A 21,918-nucleotide genomic window follows, 5' to 3' on the forward strand; every position below is an offset into this window, starting at 1 on the left:
TGTTACTCTGTGATCTTATTATTAACACAGTCAATATTCAGAAGATTTCAGAGCCAGTTTTTCTCTAATTATATCTTGCCAAGTGATTCTCAGCTTAACCTAGCTATATCCAAGGCTGTGTCCGCTACATTTTCAGACTTTGGTGACTGGGGTAGTTATTACCCATTTCCTTTCCCTCACTAAAAATAAAACCCTATTCTGTAAGAAAATTAATTTCTTTGCTATCCTCCAGGCACATGTAAACAGTATATAATATAGTTTGTGACCAGACTGTGTTCTCAAGCTGTCAGTTCCCAAGACCAGTCTGAGATTGGCTGATGGGGGCTCCAAGCAAGGCTAGAGGAAAAGCTGACAGGTTTTCCCCTCGCATTCCCATAACCAGGTGATTCACTGTAATATGTTACCTATTAGCTATGTCTGGATTACTTATTTTAAAAATTATATCAGTATGTGTACCTTCATTAGTGTTCCTTCATTGTAAGCTGACTGCATACAAATAGAAACCTAGATAAAATATGAATAGAATAGACATTTATACAATTTAAAATCTGGAATATTTTCTCTAATGTTTTCTTTCTTCATTAAGGATAGTTTGCTTTAACTCATAAATTTTCTAAAGAACTTCCAGTCTCCTTATTTACAACAATACAGTATCATGAAATGGGCACACATTTACTAATCTCAGATTTGGAAAGGATTCCAGAATCTTCTAGCTCCTGAGCATGTGAACTATTAGAGACTGATCATTATTGTTTTCTCCCTGACTTGGTCATTTCCTTTTTGCTAATCACTCTTAGAATTATTAAGTGCTGTTCTGTCCACTTACTTGGCTATTTTGCATTTGTCCTGGGGCATCCTGTTTTGATTCTGATTTTTCTTCTTCAAGTGCCTTCTTTTCTTCTTTACGTGGACTACTAACAGTAGAATTCATCTGGGGACGACCTAGTAAATGAAAATCTGACTCATCTATGCTAGCCATTGTGGCCAGCTGCCCAAGCCTTGACCAGAGGAGGAAAGGAGAAAAGACAAAGGTTATTATAATCACATAAGAGCAGTTTAGATTTCCCCAGACCTACAATCATGAAGTACTTCTAAAATCTTAAAAGCTAACATCCTACTCCAGACTACAAGCCTCTCTCTCCCCCAAATTCTCAGCCCTTTCCAGATTCATCCTCTAGGACACATCCCATCTCCTTACCTATTACCGCTCCATTTTGAACACTGTCTGACTAGCAGCTTCAACATCTACCACGCACCTCGTCCATTACCTCTCACACCTCTATTCCCATACTTCTTTACCACCTTTCCTCCAGTTTCCAAGAATGTGTTTGTTCCTTCCTTCCCAACACCAACACCAATTCATTCACTGACAAAACACCACTCCATCAACTATCAATCTCCACTTCTGTCTTCCAGCAAAATTGCTCCCCGTTGAGAACGACTGACCTGTATCTCCCCTGCAGATTAATAATAATTTTTATGTCTAAGGCAAAAATAACTTTAATTCAAACTTATCAAACAAGCAAAGTAAATGAAAGATAGGAAAATTCTTATCCATTCCCGAATATTTGCAGTGAAAACTGCCTTCAATTTAGTCTTTACAAAAAACTACACCTACTAATTACTCTATCTACAGGTTACTCTTTTATAATGAGCTCCCCACTCTACCAAAGCAGGCTTCCCTATTTGCATTTCTTAAAAAATTTAATTCCTCATTTTAAAAAGTCAACTATATTACCTATAATTATACTAAATATGGCCACGAAAGTGATGAAAATTGCTCCAGTTCCTCAGCAAACTACCATTATAGTCGCAAAGAGAAGAACGCCATGAAGAGAAATGAACTAACCCAGCATCTTTAAGGAGAGCCAAGAAAGCATGGAACTTGTGAAAAGAATTCTCAATGCTGCCCAAAACACCTTCATCATCCAGGATCATGCTTGTCAATGAGTGGGCATGAAGGGCTTCAGACAAAGAGAAATTCATATTTCTTAAGTGGGCATTTTCATGTTCCAGCTATAAAAGAAGACTAAAAATGTCTGACATGATTTTTTCTCATTGTCATCAAAAGTAGTCTTGCCTATTTTCAAGGAACAAAACTAAAACACTCAAGATGTAATTAATTTGTAATTAACCTAACTCTCCACCAGTAAAGACAGAGACCATATCACATAGTAACCAAAACCCACAGGCACCCAATAAAGTTTCTTATATAACGCTTAGGTGGTATATAAATAAACCAAAGTTACCGTTTTATTAATGATCCTTCACAAAAGATCACATTTCTAACTAGTTCAATTCATAACGGAGCCTCATTCCACATTAGAAAATTACCTGCTTTAAGTTTCTCTTAAATTAGAAAATGAAATATAGAATCTGATTTGAATAAAACATATTACAACTCTGCTGAATGTTAAGAATTAACTTTAGTGAGCAAAATATCTAATGCTTACGTTTAAAAGTCCTAAATCATACCCAACCCAATTTATTAAATGTACGATCACCAATATTTTCTTTGGCTTCTTGAAAATATTCACCCCCGTGAACTCTTCCCCTTCGCTCATCATCTATGCACTTAAAAGCCCCTATAAGCTCAACTCTAGTATTTCTCAGAAAGGCCGTTAATGTTCATGATGCCCCTTTTGCCTTACATGAGCAGGTGCTCAACATTTATTGAATGAGTGTCCGCCAATCCAATGGATGCACTTTCAAAAATTCCTCCCTACACTCACCCTGTGATAAATTATATTTAGATAGAACTTTTTAGATTATGCCCTGCTTTCATGCACATTACCTAATGTAATTCTCATAGTATATATTTTTATCTTTCATTGCATTCTTAGAAGTTTTCCAATATCTTAAATTTATTTAAAGGATTCACTTTCCTAATTCATTGCCAGAAGAGTCTCATCGTGTCTTTTATGTTACTGTATATACAGTATATGCACAAAAAGTGCCTTCTTGAATCAAAGAATCATGAACAGGAAATAAGCTAATGTCATATAAAAGCGCACGCACACACACACACACACACACACACACACAAAACCAGATTTTCACATTTTTAAAAACATGCTTTCTGGAATATAGATCATATGATCACTAAATACCAGTAAATGCAAAAGTCCATATGATACAACCAATTTGCAACATATTACAGTTTTAAAGCTTACAAATTATGTGTATATGGATTAAAATCAAATCAAAATAAAACCAAAACACTCTCTAAAGCAGAAGAAGAAACTTGTTTACCTCACTGACTCGTTTATCAGCCTTCAGTCTTATTACTTATTACTTACTTATTACTTACTTATTACTCTTTCCTCCTTTAACTGCTTTAGGCACTCCTCCAGGTTTTCCTAAACAAAGAGTCAATATTATAACTAATTCATAGTATAATATCCAAAAGCCTTTCCAGCTATTGGTCTCATCAGGATTTAGGGGCAGAGCCAGAGTGAACTCAGATTTTAGTCTGCTACTGGTAATATCATACCATGCTAGTGAAATGAATTATCAAAATCTATCAAATTAGCATAGGTAAGATTTATTTAAATTCCACTCTTTCCAACATAAATTTGTGGCAGCCCACCATAAAAGGCATATGCGTATAACATAGTAAGTCAGAAATAAGAAGTTAAGACCAAGAAAAAAAAATTCTATTTTTATTTGTGGGTCTCTTTATAGCAGGAAGTCCTATTAATGAACATGCTTAACATACCTGAATTGCCTAACTGCAGATTCAAAAGCATGTTTTTAAAAAGTAATCATTTTTAAAGCAATTCACAGTCAAGCACTGTTCCTGGAGTTCCCTGGGTATCAAATAATCTAATCATCAAAACCCTAAAAGGGGGCTTCCCTGCTGGCACAGTGGTTAAGAATCCGCCTGCCAGTGCAGGGGTCATGGGTTCGAGCCCTGGTCCGGGAAGAACCGACATGCCGCAGAGCAACTAAACCCGTGTGCCACGACTACTGAGCCTACGCTCTAGAACCCACGTGCCACAACTACTGAAGCCTGCGCGCCTAGAGCCTGTGCTCCGCAATAAGAGAAGCCACCGCACTGCAATGAAGAGTAGGCCCACGCTCGACGCAACTGGAGAAAGCCCGCGAGCAGCAACGTAGAACCAACGCAGCCAAAAGTAAATAAATAAAATAAATGTATAAAACAAAAAACCCTACGAGGAAAGAACGATCACTAACTCCTTGTTTTTGTTTTTGTTTTTTTTGCGTTACACGGGCCTCTCACTGTTGTGGCCTCTCCCATTGCGGAGCACAGGCTCCGGATGCGCAGGCTCAGCGGCCATGGCTCACGGGCCCAGCCGCTCCACGGCATGTGGAATTCTCCCGGACCGGGGCACGAACCCGTGTCCCCTACATCGGCAGGTGGACTCTCAACCACTGCGCCACCAGGGAAGCACTAGTTTACAGATGAGGGAAACAGAGGCAGAGAAATAGAGTAAGTAGAGCAACACAGCCAAGGTCACACCACTAAGTAGCAGAGCCACACTGTGGACTCAGGAAGCTGGGTGCCATTCCTGCTCACAGAGGTGGTAGTCTTCCCATTCACCAAGGTCACTGAAATAAAATGAACACTGATAAACTCTCTTAGGAGTTTTAGGAACTAAGACACTTCGGTCCTTGAAGTGGGGACACTGCTAGCAATAGGCAGAATTCTAACAGAGCCCCCAAGATTCCTACTTACTGAAGTACACAAACCTTCCACTTATCCAATCAAACTCTAAATCTAGGTGCTGTAGTGAAGGGATTTTGCAGATGGAATTAAGGTTCAAAATCAGTTGATTTTTTTAAGATAGGGAAATTATTCTAGGTGGATATGGCCTACTCAGGCACCCCATGAAAAGGACCTGAACTCTTCCTGAATTGAAGTACAAAAGGGACAAGAGGGAGACTCTCCATTGCTGGCTCTGAAGAAGTCAAATGCTGCAGCAGGGAAGGCAAGCGAGAGGCCTCTAGGAGCTGAGACTGTCCCCTGACTGACAGCCAGCAAGGAAATGGGGACCTCTGTCCTGCAACTGCAGAATCTGAATTATGCCAACAAGCCGAAGAAGCCTGGAGGCATTCTTTCCCAGAGCCTCTGGATGCTAACACAGCCTGACTGACATCTTGATTTCAGCTCTGTGACCCACACAAACTATGGTGAACATCCAACGTTTGGGGCTCAATGTCTTACATTTCCCGTGCTTTAACACTCTCGGGAGGGAACCCAAATGTTCCAGTGTGTATCTGAGCAGGAAACCTAGTCACGCTCTGCCTGGACTTCTGACCTACAGAACTGTGAGCTAGTCAAATAGGTATTGTTTTCAGTCAGTAAGAGTGTACTAAAAGAATTAATATTCTACTCAACCTCCAGGTTCATGAACAAAATAAATGACTGTCATTGTTTTAGGCCACTGTTTCGGGGTGGTTTCTTATGCAGCGATAAACAGAATACCTACACTTATGAAAACAGTACGGTATATTTATACATTTTAGCTGCTTTGAACAATCACTTAAAGAATGAGGAACTCTATTATGTGCCATCATTGGGAGAGGAGCTGGTATCACTTTCAGGAGGGTAGCTCTTGGTACCTAACAACAATCCTACATCAGGAGTTTACCCTAAGGAAATCAAAGATGTGGGCAAAGATTTATCTACCAACATGATGTCATAAGATTGTTTATAACCAAACCCTAGAAGAAAGCTAAGAGCCTCCAAATTGGGACTGGTTTAAACAAAAACAGCTCACCGTCTGAAGGAATGCGCTATGAAGCCACTAAGAAAAGAATGACAACAGGTGTCAACCAGAGTTAATGAATGGGCTTCAGGAGTTCTACATTCATAATGTATCTGTGCGTTTTTCCTGGGAGACGGTGCATAAGCTTAATCAAATTCTCTGATGTAGAAGAGTATTTAGTGATAAGACAAAATATTTTTCATACTTTTTTCAGACAAAAGAGCAGATTAGGTGTGTGTACATGCAGAGGTGGCTTTTATTTCCTTCAATGAGTTGTTCATTGTTTTCAAAAATTTACTCAATGAACATATATTTTTATATTCAGATCATGTTTAAAAAACTGAACTTCAAAGTCTAAGAACTTCAAATTCTTCAATGTTTCATTACTAAAGCCAGCCAAGTTTTCAATGGGGAAAAGGGGGAAAAAATTGCAAAATTCCTCTACTTTCAATATAATGGTTTAATAAATCATCTAAAACCGATTTCAAAGAATTTCTAAACAAATAATCAAACAAACAAAAAAACCCTCACCACAGTCAGAGGAAAGTAGAGTAAAACTTCCTGACTGGTTCTAAATAGCACATCAAAGTGAAATTACATGAAATAGTTTCTCCCTCTAGTGGAGGGAATTAGAACACAGTGTTAAATTTTTGTGAAAAAGTGTACCCTCCTCCCACAAAGTATTAATAATTCATGTCCCTTACATGGAAATATGGAACCAAAAAAGTTAGAAAGTAAAATTGCTTGATATTCTATTAAATAAGTAAGACTAATGATAAGGCTTTGGAATAATTTTCCTTCCTGTCATCTGCTCTCCTTCCTCCCTTCTGTATACCGGCTAGGGTGATTTTTCTGGGACAAAGCTCCCATCATATTGGATATCAAATTTTATGTTCACCTTTTCTCCATTTAACATTAAAATCCATCATTTCTCATATAATCAGGGGATTCATAACCTTGATTTTTTTGTGTGGGCTACAAAATATTCCACTGAGTGGGTTTACTGGTTAATCATTTTACACATTTAAATTCTTTCCAACTTTTCAATATTGTAAGACAAAATAACCGTTTTTATGCATGAAGGCTTTTTTCCATATTGAGAATAACGTTCTTGCAATAAATCCATAAAAATGAGTTTGAAGTCAAAGCAAATGAACATTTTTAAGGCTTGAGGTACCTATCTCCAAACTTCTTTCCAAAAGATTTCTGAGATTTTATACTGCCATCAGCAATGTATCACTTGGCATATAACCTCTACTATAACTGTTGGCTTATTTCCTCACGTAGAGTGCAAGTTATTTGAAGATTGGGGGTGTATTTTATTAAGTGTTTATTCCCAGCACCTGTGCCTAGCACAAGGTAGACGGCCAATAAATAATTGCTTAATAAGGAAAATCCCTGCCAATACAAGATGTACGTGTGTGAAAGACAGACTGTGTGTTTTTCTCTAATTGGATAGATGAAAACTTGTCATCTTCTTTAATGTGCAATTTTTTTTCTTATAATTAGCAATTAAGTTTCTCTTTTAGATTGTATTGTAAAAATTCAGATTCTCTGAGGCAAATGGGCCTGGCACTACCCATTAGCTATATAACCTTGGACAAGTTCTATAACTCTAGGCCTCAACTTCCTCATCTATAAAATGGAGATAAGCTCCCATACCACAGAGCTCTTGTGAGGATTACATGAGTTAAAACACATATAAAATAAGAAGAGTGCTTGGTACACAGAATATGTTCAACTAATGCTGAATGAATGAACATGCGAATGCAAACAGTAGTGAAGGGCTTAAAATGAAATAGTCTCATCCCACTCCCACATCCAGCAGTCAAGAAGAGACCGATTCTTTACTCAGGTTTTTAATTGTAAAATACGATATGCGTACTGAGAAGTGCAGAGAACAAAACTGTCAATGTGACAATTAAAAAGAGAATACTTACATAACCAGTACTCGAATCTGAAAGTATTGATCCTTGTCAGCATTTCAAAAAACCCCCCATATCCTTTTCCCATCACAATCTCCTTTCCTCTTCCAGGTTAAACACCATCCTCATTTCTTGACAATCCTTTCCTTTAACCTGCATGCATCCCTAACAAAAGAGTTTAGTTTTGTCAACATCTAACTTTATGTAGAGGATCATAGTATATGAAGTCTTTTCTATCTTCTTTCTTTCACTCAACATTGGTTTAAAAAATTCACCCACATTGCTGCCTGTAGCTCTAGTTCATTCAATTTTATTGCTGGATAGTTTTCCCACTGTACGAATACACATAATTTATTTAATTTTTGACTCTTAATGAACATTTAGTTTGTTTTCAGTTTGTGCTAATGCAAATCATGGACAGGAATCCTGCTGTACCGGTTATTCCGGTGCATTTACACAGGGCGGGGGTGAGGGCTGCTGGGTCACAGGCTATTTATATACCTTCAGTTGATGGAGAGTGCTAAATGCTTTCCAAAGTAGTTGTGTCGATTTGTACTCCAGTATAAGCAGGGTAGAAGATTCCCATAGTACTCCAGGTCTACAATACCTGATACTACCACACTCATTTATGTATTTGTCAAACTGATTGGCATGTAGTTTCATTGGTTTTGACTCACTTTTCTCTTATTACTTAATGAAGTCGTACACTTTTCTGTGTTTACTGGCTGTTTGGATTTCCTTTTTTATGAGGTTTACGTCAACTATTGTTATTTTTTTATTATTATTATTTATTTATTTTTGGCTGAGTTGGGTCTTCGTTGCTGCGTGCTGGCTTTCTCTAGTTGCGGTGAGCGGGGGCTACTCTTCATTGCAGTGGCTTCTCTTGTCGTGGAGCACAGGATCTAGGCGGGCGGGCTTCAGTAGTTGTGGCACGTGGGCTCAGTAGTTGTGGCTCGCAGGCTCTAGAGCGCAGGCTCCATAGTTGTGGCGCACAGGCTTCATTGCTCCGCGGCATGTGGGATGTTCCCGGACCAGGGCTCGAACCCGTGTCCCCTGCCTTGGCAGGAAGATTATTAACCACTGCGACACCAGGGAGGTCCAACTATTTGTTATTTTGAATTCTTTCCCATTTCCAAGTAACACTCTTACATGACCAGTTTCTGACTAAATTGGAGGCATTATCTGTTCACTTTCTATTTTACTAAGGGTTTAGTTCCTTTACACTCTTCCTATGTCTACACTGCTCAGTAAAGTTTTGTCATCATTAGTTATTCCACTGCTCATGATCTCTTTGACTTGTAGTGATATACTTAAAAATCTACACTGTTGATCAACTATAAACTCTCTCAACATCACACTTTGTAAAATGAGGACATTCATACCATCTTCCCTTTTTTCTACCTCCTGTCTACCTTCCAAACCTAGCTTTTACATTGTCAAAGTTGAAATTTATATTCTGTTCTATGTGCAGTTAAGTCTTCTGTTATTTGAGAGTCAGTAGGCAGTAAGGTTTAAGACAACAGGCAGAGAGCCTAAACTCAAAGCCTCGATCCAACCCTAAATTAGGTACAGCCTGGGCAAGTTCCTACCCTGTCTTAGCTTCCTTTTCACAAAAGTGGGAATGATATTAACACCAACCTCATAAGGCTATTCAGAGGATTAAATGAGTTAATATGCAAAGGCACTTAGAGCCTAATATATACTAAGTACATACTAGTGCATTTCAGTACATACCAAGTTAATGCAAATACATACTAAGTATAGTTTAGGTTAGTTATTTGTTATTACATGCAAGTTGACAATAAAAGCTGCAAACCAAGACAGTATTGCCATTGTTACAATGAAATTAATATTGCCCACTGCAGATGTACTGTGTCTCTGTGTATAGACTACACCTCGTTCCATACTGTGTCAGTGTCACTGCCCTTGTGCAGGGTGACCACATACCCCAAGCCGCCTTGGGCTGTTCCAGTTTATACCTGTTGTCCTGATGTTACAGCATTAGAGCACCTCCTTACACTATTGAAGTGTTCTGGTGTGGACAACAAATTAGATAGGTGGTCATTACCCCTGTGTGTCACTGAAAAGGGGGACATCTATAGTGTCAAGTTTAAGTGATTAAAAATCAACCATAGCTTAGTTTGCTTCAGGTTTATGTCCCTATAGCCTTTTCTCCTCTGGAGTTCAAGTTCCTTCTCTTCCTCTCCCTCCTCTCTTCCAACAGTGCCTAATACCTAGTAAGTATAATATGCCTCAAGGTGTTTCTAAGCTCTCAATCACACAATCAATAGAAGCCTCTCACTCTAGACTATAGACTTCAGACTATACTACAAAGCTACAGTAATCAAGACAATATGGTAGTGGCATAAAAACAGAAATATAGATCAATGGTACAGGACAGAAAGCCCAGAGATAAACCCACACACCTATGGTCACCTAATCTATGACAAAGGAGGCAAGAATAAACATGGAGAAGAGACAGTCTCTTCAATAAGTGGTGCTGGGAAAACTGGACAGCTACATGTAAAAGAGTGAAATTAGAACACTCCCTACACCATACACAAAAATAAACTCAAAATGGATTAAAAACCTAAATGTAAGGCCAGACATTATAAAACTCTTAGAGGAAAACACAGGCAGAACACTCTGACATAATATGAAGCAAGATCCTTTTTGACCCACCTCCTAGAGTTATGGAAATAAAAACAAAAATAAACAAATGGGACCTAATGAAACTTAAAAGCTTTTGCACAGCAAAGGAAACCATAAACAAGATGAAAAGACAACCCTCAGAATGGGAGAAAATATTTGCAAACGAATCAACGGACAAAGGATTAATCTCCAAAATATATAAACAGCCCATGCAGCTCAATATTAAAAAAAAAAACAACCCTATCCAAAAATGGGCAGAAGACCTAAATAGACACTTCTCCAAAGAAGACATACAGATGGCCAAGAGGCACATGAAAAGCTGCTCAACATCACTAATTACTGGAGAAATGCAAATCAAAACTACAATGAGGTATCACCTCACACCAGTTAGAATGGGCATCATCTGAAAATCTACAAACAACAAATGCTGGAGAGGGTGTGGAGAAAAGGGAAGCATCTTGAACTGTTGGTGGGAATGTAAATTGATACAGCCACTATGGAGAACAATATGGAGGTTCCTTAAAAAACTAAAAATAGAACTACCATACAACCCAGTAATCCCACTCCTGGGCATATACCCAGAGAAAACCATAATTCAAAAAGACACATGCACCCCAATGTTCATTGCAGCACTATTTACAATAGCCAGGACATGGAAGCAACCTAAATGCCCATTGACAAGACGAATGGATAAAGAAGATGTGGTACATATATACAATGGAATATTACTCAGCCATAAAAAGGAATGAAATTGGGTTATTTGTAGAGACGTGGATGGATCTAGAGACTGTCATACAGAGTGAAGTAAGTCAGAAAGAGAAAAACAAATATTGTATATTAACACATATATGTGGAACCTAGAAAAATGGTACAGATGAACTGGTTTGCAGGGCAGAAATTGAGACAAAGATGTAGAGAACAAACGTATGGACACCAAGGGGGGAAGTGGCGGGGGGTGGTCGTCTTGTGATGAATTGGGAGATTGGGATTGACATGTATACACTAATATGTATAATATGGATAACAAAAAAATAAATAAAAATTAAATTAATAAAAAAATAAATAAATAAAATCAAATTTAAAAAAATAAGAAAATAATAATGATAATGTTACCATAATTTTTAAAGTCCTAGAAGTCCCATAATTAAAAAGTCAGTTTTATTAAATGCTCAATTCTCAACAGTAAATGTATTTCTTTTTTATTATAAAAAATCTCCATCCCTGTCTCACCCTTCCTCACCCACCCCTTCAAACTAGGTGGCAAGCAGAAGCAAGCCCAACAAAGTCCACCATAACCCCAAAAGCAGAAAGACAGGACAAGGTATGCTGGTGTCATCATTGCAGAGCCCTCCTGCAGGGGGCAAGGAATGGGAACAGCTACCATAACAAATACGAAGGAGACTGGAATGGGCAGCCTGATAAAAGACTTGTATAATTTATACCAATTTATAAATACTTTAGGTGCCCACCAACTCCAAGAGAACAGACCAAACTAACTATACAATGGAAGCCTGCCTCTGCCTGGGCCTTCTCCATACATCAGGTCCCCCTATCAGGAATCATTAGGAAGCCCAAAAAGTTTCACAGTTCCAGCTTCCCGACTGCTGTCATATTTGCCATCTTTGTCATCACAGGCAAATGCCAGTAGAGGCCTTTTGGGGTGCCAAGCCACGGTGAAGGTGGGGGACTCACACTGTACCTCCCACAGCTTGTCTCCTATAAAAATCAATATAGAGAAACCAATCAATACATTAATAATAAGAGATCATACTCATTAAGCACTTACCTACATTAAATCATTTAATCTGCTTAATAACCCTATAGGATAAGTACAATTACTACCCCATTTTGCAGAGAACACTGAGGCGCAGAGGGGTCACGAGGCAGTGGGTGGCAGAGCAGGATGTGAACGCAGGCCAGTTAACTTAAGAGCCTGTGCTCTGAACCCGATTCTACCCTTCCTGAAAAAACAGCAACAGCAGCTGTTTGTTGAGCACCCCTTATGAATCAGATGGATTATACTTTATCTTAATAAAGTATAATGACAATCCAGCAAGGCAAGTAATGATTTTAAACCCCATTTTATAAAGAAACAGGTGATTGAACAGTTAAGTCACACCTCAAAGAAGCAGCAGGGGAAATAAAAAGGGAAACAGCAGAGTCAGCACATGAAGTCAGCCTGTTTCCAAAGCCACAGATCTTTCTACTAAACCACAATGACTTGCAAATAGATTTCTTTTTCCAAAAATTTTTCTTCCTACTTGTGGAAATTAAACATAATTTTTCCAAAGCCATTTTTTTTAGTCCTGCTTAACATTTTTTCAACCTTAGAGTTAGGATTAATGTAGTAAAATGTTCACAGTGTGGTGCTGATTTAAAAATGCATGATACACTGAATTATACACTTCAAACTGGTCAACTATATGGTATGTGAATTGTATTTGAATAAAGCTGTTTATATATATATACACACACACATATGCATATATATATGTGTGTGTATGTGTATAAAGAAGATTTTTTTATTGAAGTATAGTTGATTTACAATACTGTGTTAGTTTCAGGTGTAGAGCATATACAGCAAAGTGATTTAGTTTTGATTTGTTTTTTTTCTTTTTTTTTCAGATCACTTTCCATTACAGGTTATTACAAGATATTGAATATAGTTCCCTGCAGTATACAGTGAATCCTTGTTGCTTATTTAGAGTAGTTTGTATCTGTTAATCCCATACTCCTAATTTATCCCTCCCCCCACTCCCTTTCCCCTTTAGTAAACCATAAGTTTGTTTTCTATGTCTGTGAGTCTGTTTCTGCTTTGTATATAGTTGTTTTTTTTTTAAGTAATCTATTTCAGGGACAGTTAACCACGCTTCATAATGCTAGGATCTGGCAATCTATAGCCACATGTCTGAGCAAATTTCTGTGTTACACAGACATAAAAAATGGTGTCGGAGGCTGCTACTCCCCTTCCATTTCCCTTTTGGCCTTTAACTCCATGCATGCGTTGCTGCTGCGAGTAAACACTGCAATAACTCTTCTGTAAGGAAGTTTGGTCCCTGACAAGATGTGAGCAGTTTGGACTCAGCAATCCCAATTTTACCCAAAAGGATTACTACATAAGTAAAATGATACTCATCAAAGAATCATTTATAATGGTGTAAAGACCAGAAGCCATCTAAGAGTGGGGCAGCTTAGGTATATACTGGTATAGCCAACGGAATTCTAAACCCCATTAAAAACAGCAGTAGAGCTCAACAGCCATCGCCATGTAAGAAGCTGTAAGATCCTGCAGGTGAGGAGGGAGGGCCCCGGAGCAGCAGGAGAGCATGCCTGCATCACATGAACACGAGGGGACATGAAGGCGCTGCATGTCTGGATGGCTGGACAATGCTCACCAAAATGCTATCAAGAGTGGCACTCTTTAAATCGTGGAATGTCAAGCTTTTTACTTTCTTTGAAGTTTTCTATAGTTTGAATTCTTTTAATAAAGTATCATGTATTTCCAAAAACAATAAAGCTACATTAAAAAATAAATCTGGAGAAATTCTTTCGTAAAATGAATACTCACCTCTCATTTTTCTATTTTCAAGTTCTGTTTTGTTGCTTTTTAAAACAAATCACATCTATTTTAATAATTTCTTAAATTATAAAATGTGTATATGTATTTTTTAAGTCCACATACAGGCAAAAGATAGAAATATCCCGCAATGCTAAAAGAGGTTGTATTTAAATGGTGGGATCATTCACTCATTCATCCATCCATCCATTTATTCATTCATTCTTCTCCCTTTCTGTATTTTAAAAATTTTGTTACAATGGAAGAATTAAAACTGAATAAAAGGTAAAATATTTTCTTTAATCACTCTCTTTCAGACCTGCCCCTTTCTTTCCTAACTCTTTGCTCCCTCCATTACCTGACTACAATAGTCATAATAAACAAACTTGCCTTAAGGAGTTTGTGCTAATGCTGGCATTTATGCTAATACCCATTTATACTAATGCTGGCCAAGTAGTAATGAGCAGAGATGAAAACACATGACAGGAGAAGGCCTGGTGGCCAGAAATGAAAGACAGAGGAGTCTCATTATAGTTACCTGTCTCTACTTCAGCAATGTCGATGAAATGATCTTCCGATGCCGATGCCAGCATTTTCCCATCATGGCTAAAACTGAGGGTCCTCACAGGCCAATCCAGCCTATAACAGAGCAGACAGAGGAGACATTAAAATAACCCAGTGAGAGGAGGGCCCAGTTTCACCCAACATGACATAAAACAAATTTATCCAACAAGGAAAGTGCTGGCAGAGTTGCTTACCTGGAAAAGCACCGAACACACACTAACTCGTCTACATCCCAGAGGCTGACCAAAGCATCTGCACTTCCTGTGGCAAAATACTTCCCCATGGGGTCAAACTTGATACAGATGCAGTTGGATGGATGGGCGTTGATAGACTGCACAGGCTTCAGCTCTGGGTAGCTGAGAAACAAGACAAACAGCAATCAAACTGGGGGAAGAGGACCATGGTACTAAGACGGTAAGAGGAGACACTAAGAAGAAAATGGAAGTAAGACAACAGAACAAATATCAAAGACTGGAATTTCAAAACAACTTTCCTGAAATAAAAAGATGTCAAGGGCTTCCCTGGTGGCGCAGTGGTTGAGAATCTGCCTGCCAATGCAGGGGACACGGGTTCGAGCCCTGGTCTGGGAAGATCCCACATGCCACGGAGCAACTAACCCCATGCACCACAGCTACTGAGCCTGCGCGTCTGGAGCCTGTGCTCTGCAACAAGAGAAGGCCGCGACAGTGAGAGGCCCACGCACCGCAATGAAGAGTGGCTCCTGCTCGCCGCAACTAGAGAAAGCCCTCGCACAGGAACGAAGACCCAACACAGCCACAAATAAATAAATAAATTTATTAAAAAAAAAAAAAAAAAAAAGATGTCAAACAATACACTGAAACACCACATACCTGAGAATATGAACCCAGACTAACCAACAAGAAGACGTATAGTAGTAAAATTACGGGACTTTAAATTAGATTGTCATCAGACTTTTTGACAGTAACACTTTATGCGAAAAGAAAATGGAGTAACATACTTAAGATACACCAGCAAGAATATATGAATTGAAATGTTTATATCTAGCAAAACTATTAATTATAAAAAGTTCAAATAATAAGCACAATATAATAAAGTATCTTTTTATTTTCTTTGCGGTACGCGGGCCTCTCACTGTTGTGGCCTCTCCCATTGAGGAGCACAGGCTCCGGACGCACAGGCTCAGCGGCCATGGCTCACGGGCCCAGCTGCTCCGCGGCATGAGGGTTCTTCCCGGACAGGGGCACAAACCCGTGTCCCCTGCATGGGCAGGCGGACTCTCAACCACTGCGCCACCAGGGAAGCCTCATAAAGTATCTTAAAATTTTAGAAGTATATAAGCTATAATAAGTATGAACTCAGGGAATCTTGTTCCCCTGAGCTCTTCCTGAGGAATCAAAACTGGAAAGTGAGTTTTGACAATCAGTGACTAGAGATGTACGAGACTTACCAGGCTGGTAATGAGCATTAAATATGTAGTTTCTTGTGGAAATTATATATGTTTAAGGTATAATATGTAATAGCTGTATAATCTGACAATATATAGTATTGACTATTTTTTTTAATGGAGGAAGAATGAGGGAAGCATATTCAAAAAGCAAAATTTACTATTTTAAGCAATCATATTGGTGGTGGTGGTGGTAGTATTGCTACTCTGAAATATCTGTATATGTAACAAGGGATGAAGGTAATAAGCAACCATGGGATATTCAAATTCTATAATCCCCTGCATCTCTGAGAACCAGAACACTCAGTTTGGAAGGAAAGAGATTTTAACTGGAAGTTATCAGTATGAATTCACAAAGTATCTTATCTTTAAGGTATATACAATACATATACTTCTTAGCTCTGTCCACTGGAAAGGTCTATAAACAGTCAACCCAACAATATGGACATTCCTAGCTCCAATATTATTTTCTAGTAGAAGAATCCAGGAATTCTCAGAATTTTCTGATTAAAGATTTGAGGCAGGAAAAACACAAGATGAACCTGGCATATCTTGTCATACCAGAGAGCAAGAAACTGAAGACTAATAGGATTATGTCAAAAAAAAAAAAAAAAAGAAAAAACGACTCAGGAACCAACTTGAAGAGGATCCCATTTGCCAAAAATAAGATAATTTGAGCTTCAATAAGGATAATGATTACGATAGACTGAAACACTTCTACCATGCTTAAATCCATGAGTCCATAATGATTCTTTTTTATTTAAAAAACCCTAGGTGATCATCTTTGGAGGTGATAGAGAACTAACTCATTACCTAATGACAAAGGGAAAGAATCAACCATTTATCCTGCTTTCTCTAAATGAACTATATTCCTGGGTAACCAAACAGATTAGAGGAAATGTCTCTTAAATTCCAACAAATAAGCAAGCATTTGGAATCAGCAAAATCCAGACTGGGACAAGTTCCACAGGTTAACAGCCTGCTTTTTCAACAGCTAAGTTCTAAGTAAAAGAAAGGGATGGAGGGGGACTCCGTAGTTTAGCTGACTTAAAAGGCATATCAAACTTTTTTAAGTGGGCAAAATTAGAGTATCTAGAGATGCACACTTGGTAGCTAAAACTACAAAGAAATATAAAAATCAAGACTGTTTTGGGGGGAGGGAGTTTTGATTAGGAAGGACAAAGCCCATGGCAAGACTTCTGAGGTGGCCAGCAAAGTACTATTTCTTGACCTGGTGGAGTTACACAGGTGTTAAGCATATAATAGTTCATTAAGCTACACATTTATATTTCGTGGTTTTCTGTATCTGTTTTATTTTCTAATAAAAAAGCTTAAAAAAAACAACAACAAAAAACACTGCCTACAGAATAAAGTTCAAATTGCTATGCATAGAATTCCAGATCCAAATAACCTGGTCCCAAATTATACTTCAGCTTTATCTTCCCGTTTCAGGACGTCTCTCTTCAGACACCTTACCTGCCACCACTCCCAGCAACCCTGATCTACCAACTACTCTCTAAATAAATCATGCTAATTATCACTTGTTTTGTCCATTGTGCAGTTCCCTTTTGCTGATTCTTAAAATTCAACTAATCTTTCAAGGTCAAGCTCAGAAGCTGCCTCCTTCAACCCCCAACTGCCACAATCAATATAAGTTTCTTTCCTTGGGATTCTACAGCAAACTCCCAGCCTCTCACACAGAGCCTATTTCACTCTGCCTTGCATTGCTCACCCAAGATAACAGAAAGAACAGAATCAGACAGATCTCAATTTCAATTCCACAGTTTCATTCATTTAGAGAATATTCACTGAGATCCTAATTTTGTGTAGCAGATACTGGGCTAGGCACTAGGGATTTAACAGTAAACAAGTTAAATACAGTCCCTACCTTCATGGAGTTTACAGTCTAATGGAAGATACAGAGAAATAAACATGCAATTATAATGTAGAATGAGAAATGCTTCCAACAGGAAGTACACAAAGTAAGTTTCTAACCTTGGGGGTGAAGATGGCTTCCCTGGAGGGGAAGTGATATTTAAGTGGAGACTTTAAGGGTACGAATTAGCTATAATTCCAAGTGCATCCAGTTCTAGTGCTCACCAGCTGACTAGTGACTCTGAGTCCCTGATCCTCATCTGTGAAATGGGAAGCACACCATCGACTCCCTAGGAGTTCTCTGAGGACTCAGTAAAATATAAGGGGCCTAGTTCAAAGGTGCTCAAGAGAGATTAGAATTCTTTATTACTACAGTTGAACCTTGAACAAGAAGGTTAGGGGTGCCAATTCTCTGCACAGTCAAAAATCTACACATAACTTAGTTGGTCCTCTGTATCCACGGTTCCTCTGTATCCGAGGTTCCACATCCCAGATTCAACCAACCCCGGATCAGGTAGGACTGTAATATTTGCTCTTGAAAAAATCCACATATAAGTGGACTTGAGCAGTTCAAATCCGTGTTGTTCAAAGGTCAACTGTATTAGTCCTTTTGGGTCCTTCAGAATAGACTCACATCTAATTCACCTTGGTATCCACCACAGCACCCAGTGCAAAGATATGACAGTCCCTTCAGCTAGAACCCCTCACCTGAGTATGTTGATACAACCATTGCCATTTGTCAGGAAGAACATGTTATTGTCATTGTTCCAGGAGATTTCATTGACCTCAAACTTGAACTGCTCCTCCGCTTTGGAACGGTGTGTCTTGGCATCAATGAACGTCACCACATCATCCTTGTTGCCTACAGCAATGGTCTGTCCATCGGGACTCCAGCAGATATTGATGTTTTCCCCTGGGAACCCAAATACAATCAGCAAGATAATGTTAGTCCATAATCCTCCAGAAGCTTATTTTGTTATCATAGAAAAACTAGAGCTATCGCCAGAGCTCATTCACTAAGGTCCTCGTCAACAGAAGGGAACTACCATTTACAGATCAACTGGGAGTCCAGCACATTCATCTACAAATGTCCCCCTTTAGTTCTCACGTTTCTTTAAGGGACACTTTTTACCCCCATTTTACAGAAGAAAAAATGGAAGAGAAATGAGCCAAAGTGTCAAAGCTGTGAAGTAACAGAGCCAAGATCTAAACCCAGACTTGACACCAAAGCCTCTAACTCTCTTACACCAGCACTTCCCAAACTCCAGTCATTCACATGCCATTTTCACAATTTTTGTACTATCCATGTAACAGCTATACTTTTCTTCACTCAAGATTTTTATTAAAATTGACCCCCCAAATTTTTACTTAAATAGCTTTACTTTAGCAATAAATTCTATGGGCTAGTTCTTTTTTTCTAGTAGGCATTAAAATATATACACAATCAGTTTCTAATGTTCATCCATATACCACCTAAATCACTCACATATCACCAGTTGTCTAGTTGGGGAAACCACATCATTCCACCTCCAGGTACAAGTCTTGCCAACAAAGTCCAGTAGCCCACATTGAATACATCAATCAAAAATTTCATCAACTTTACTGATTCTAAGATGCATATTTTTTCACACTTTATTACCTATAATGTATCTTAGAATGCATCAGGATACATCTCAAAATTTTCGGTGTATCATGACTATATGATAAATAAAACTTTATTTTCTTTCCTAATGGTCCATAAAATACTGATGCATCTTATAATCAATAACATCTTAGTCAATAAAATTTAATAAAGGGCCTCAATGTTTATAAGGTAATACATGGTGAAAAGCAGTCTGCAAATGTACTGCACAACTTCCAGGTCATTTTCTCCCAGACCATCAAAGCCATTTATTCCAAGATCAGCCATTCTAGCCTATCAGCAGTTTCCCAAATTCTCCATTCCTTTGCACATGCTCTTCCCTGCTAGAGCTGCTCACCCAATGCACCCTGACCACTAAATCTATATGGCTACCCTAAGAGTTTGCTCAAATTCTGTGAGGCCCTCCCTATCTCCCCCAGGCAGACTTAAGCATTTCCATTCTGGGTATCCACTTTGTAGACTTCTCTGTTACAGGATGACCACGTCATATTACGTTAGTGTTTTTTTTATACATATGTCTCTTTGCACTAAACCCTAATATCCTTGGAGCTGGAAACTGTCTTATTCAGCTCAGGATGTCCTATACCTACAGGGTCATGCACAGAGAAGATACTTGCAAAATGCTTGTTGAATGACTATAAGTAGCTTATCTTCCTACTGCCCACTATCTGAATAGTCACCTTTAGTGTTCACAGTGGCAATGCATTTTGTAGTCCTCACATCCCAGATGCGAATGGTTTTGTCACCAGATGCAGTGACAAAGAGATCAGGATTACTTGGATGCCAACAGAGCTGGTCCACACTATCCCCATGTCCCCGATAATTGTTTTCTTTAACCTGAAAGAACAGAATACAGATGTCACTTCACCCATATGTACCTGCCTCCCCATGTAACTTCTCAACCTTATTTAAACAGAGCTATCTTGTGACCAACAAAAGTTTGGGTAATTAGAGAGTCGAATCCTTCCAAGCCTCTTCCCCCAAACTCCTTCCAATATCCTCCCTCCCTTCCTCCCCAATCAGTCTGAACTGTTCTGAGGATGGGTTCCACATCAATGCCCTTACTCTTTTGCTCTCCCTGGCCTTCCTCCTTCTTTCTGGTTTTCTGCCCTTACTCTGCCACCAAGGGGTCCCAACCCACCTGCTCATTGCCATGGAGGCCCTATCATTTTCAGAGAGGCCCTCCTTACCACCACAGTGAGCCCACCACCACTGCCCCTAGCCACCCCTCACCACCACACAATTCCCCCCACCACTCTCCCACACCCCCACCATCCTCCTCACCGCCCATCCATCCATCCTCCTCACCCCCGGTCTTCACTATCCCCGCACCGCGACTCCCCGCTCATCTTCGCACCTCCTTACTACTACACTCCCTACACACGGCCACCTTCCCTAACCACCAGTCCTCCTCTCCAGCATCCCCATCTTCACCCCCTACCACCCCAGCCCGTTCACCCCCTCCTCACCCTCATACTCCTCTGTCTCGCATCACACACGCCCCTCGTCTCCACACCCCTTCACCCTCCTCCCCTTTCCTCACCTCCACACTCCTCACCCCCGTTCTCTCCTTGCCACCACACCTCGCTTTACCACAGTCCTTCTCCCTAGCCTGGGCCGGGTCCTAGCGGCTCACCAACCGGTCCTTCTCCAGCAGGAAGACGCTGGCCGTCTTGTCAAAGGACCCCGAGGCCAGGCGACGCCCGTCGCAGCTCCAGGCCACCGAGTGCACCTTGGCGCTGTGGGCCGGGAACTCGCGCGTCTTGCTGTGGCCGCGGAACAGCTCTTGCATCCCGAGCACGTAGCGCGTCGGGCCGCTGTTCACTGAGCACCAGGGAGCCATCGAGCCAGGACCGCTCTGGCCCAGCGCCGAGGGCCCCATGGACGCCGCGGGGATCGCCATTCCGAGCTGCCTGACACCGGCTGGGTTGACTCTGCGGGACTGCAGTTGGCCCTGCCGCCGCCGCCGCACGCATGCGCGCGGGAGAGCGCCCACTCTTCCGCGCAGCCGCACTGTGGACCATCCAGAAGGGACTACAAGTCCCAGCCTGCAGCGCGCGCCCGCTTTTGCCTTTTCAAATAGTCATGGTTCCACTTTAAGTTTTCCTTACAAATAACGGTTAGGAGGTTTTTAGGATGTTTATTTTACCCTTACCTACTACTTGGTATATATATTTGTATCCCTGTTTAATCGAAGAAATAAACCAACGCAATTCTTCTAAACCTCCGTTCGCCGTCAGTCAGAAACACCTTTTTTCTAGGGTTGCTCCCCACCTGTCAGCCACATTTCTGAGCTGAAGGCTCTCAATTTCTTGCTGGAGAAGGACGAGCTGGTGAACTTGTCCCGGGTAAAGGGCTAGGAGTTTGTAGGGGCGGGAGGAAGAAGGAGGAGGGGAGGAGGAGGTAGGGGGGAAGAGGAGGTGGGGGAGGGGAGGGGGAGGGGAGGGAAGGGGGAGGGGAGGGAAGGGGGAGGGGAGGGGGACGGGAGGGGAGGAAAGAGAGGTGGAGGTGTTGGGAAGGGGTTTGGGAATGTTTTTAAATATACA

General features: G+C 40.1%; 1 protein-coding gene across 1 annotated transcript; it reads right to left on the bottom strand.

Annotated features, from left to right (window-relative positions):
* Positions 1-11,447: 11,447 nt before the first annotated feature.
* THOC3 (THO complex subunit 3) lies at positions 11,448-21,320 on the bottom strand. The gene is made up of 6 exons (XM_060146576.1): positions 21,009-21,320; positions 20,053-20,209; positions 18,439-18,643; positions 14,624-14,785; positions 14,404-14,504; positions 11,448-12,025 (listed from the first exon to the last, which is right to left on the bottom strand). Exons 1-6 carry the CDS (start codon positions 21,273-21,275, stop codon positions 11,862-11,864), a joined length of 1,056 nt encoding a protein of 351 aa, XP_060002559.1. The 5' UTR covers positions 21,276-21,320; the 3' UTR covers positions 11,448-11,861.
* Positions 21,321-21,918: the final 598 nt, after the last annotated feature.

This window comes from Lagenorhynchus albirostris, chromosome 3 (genome assembly GCF_949774975.1).
Source record: "Lagenorhynchus albirostris chromosome 3, mLagAlb1.1, whole genome shotgun sequence".
Lineage (NCBI taxonomy): Eukaryota > Metazoa > Chordata > Mammalia > Artiodactyla > Delphinidae > Lagenorhynchus > Lagenorhynchus albirostris.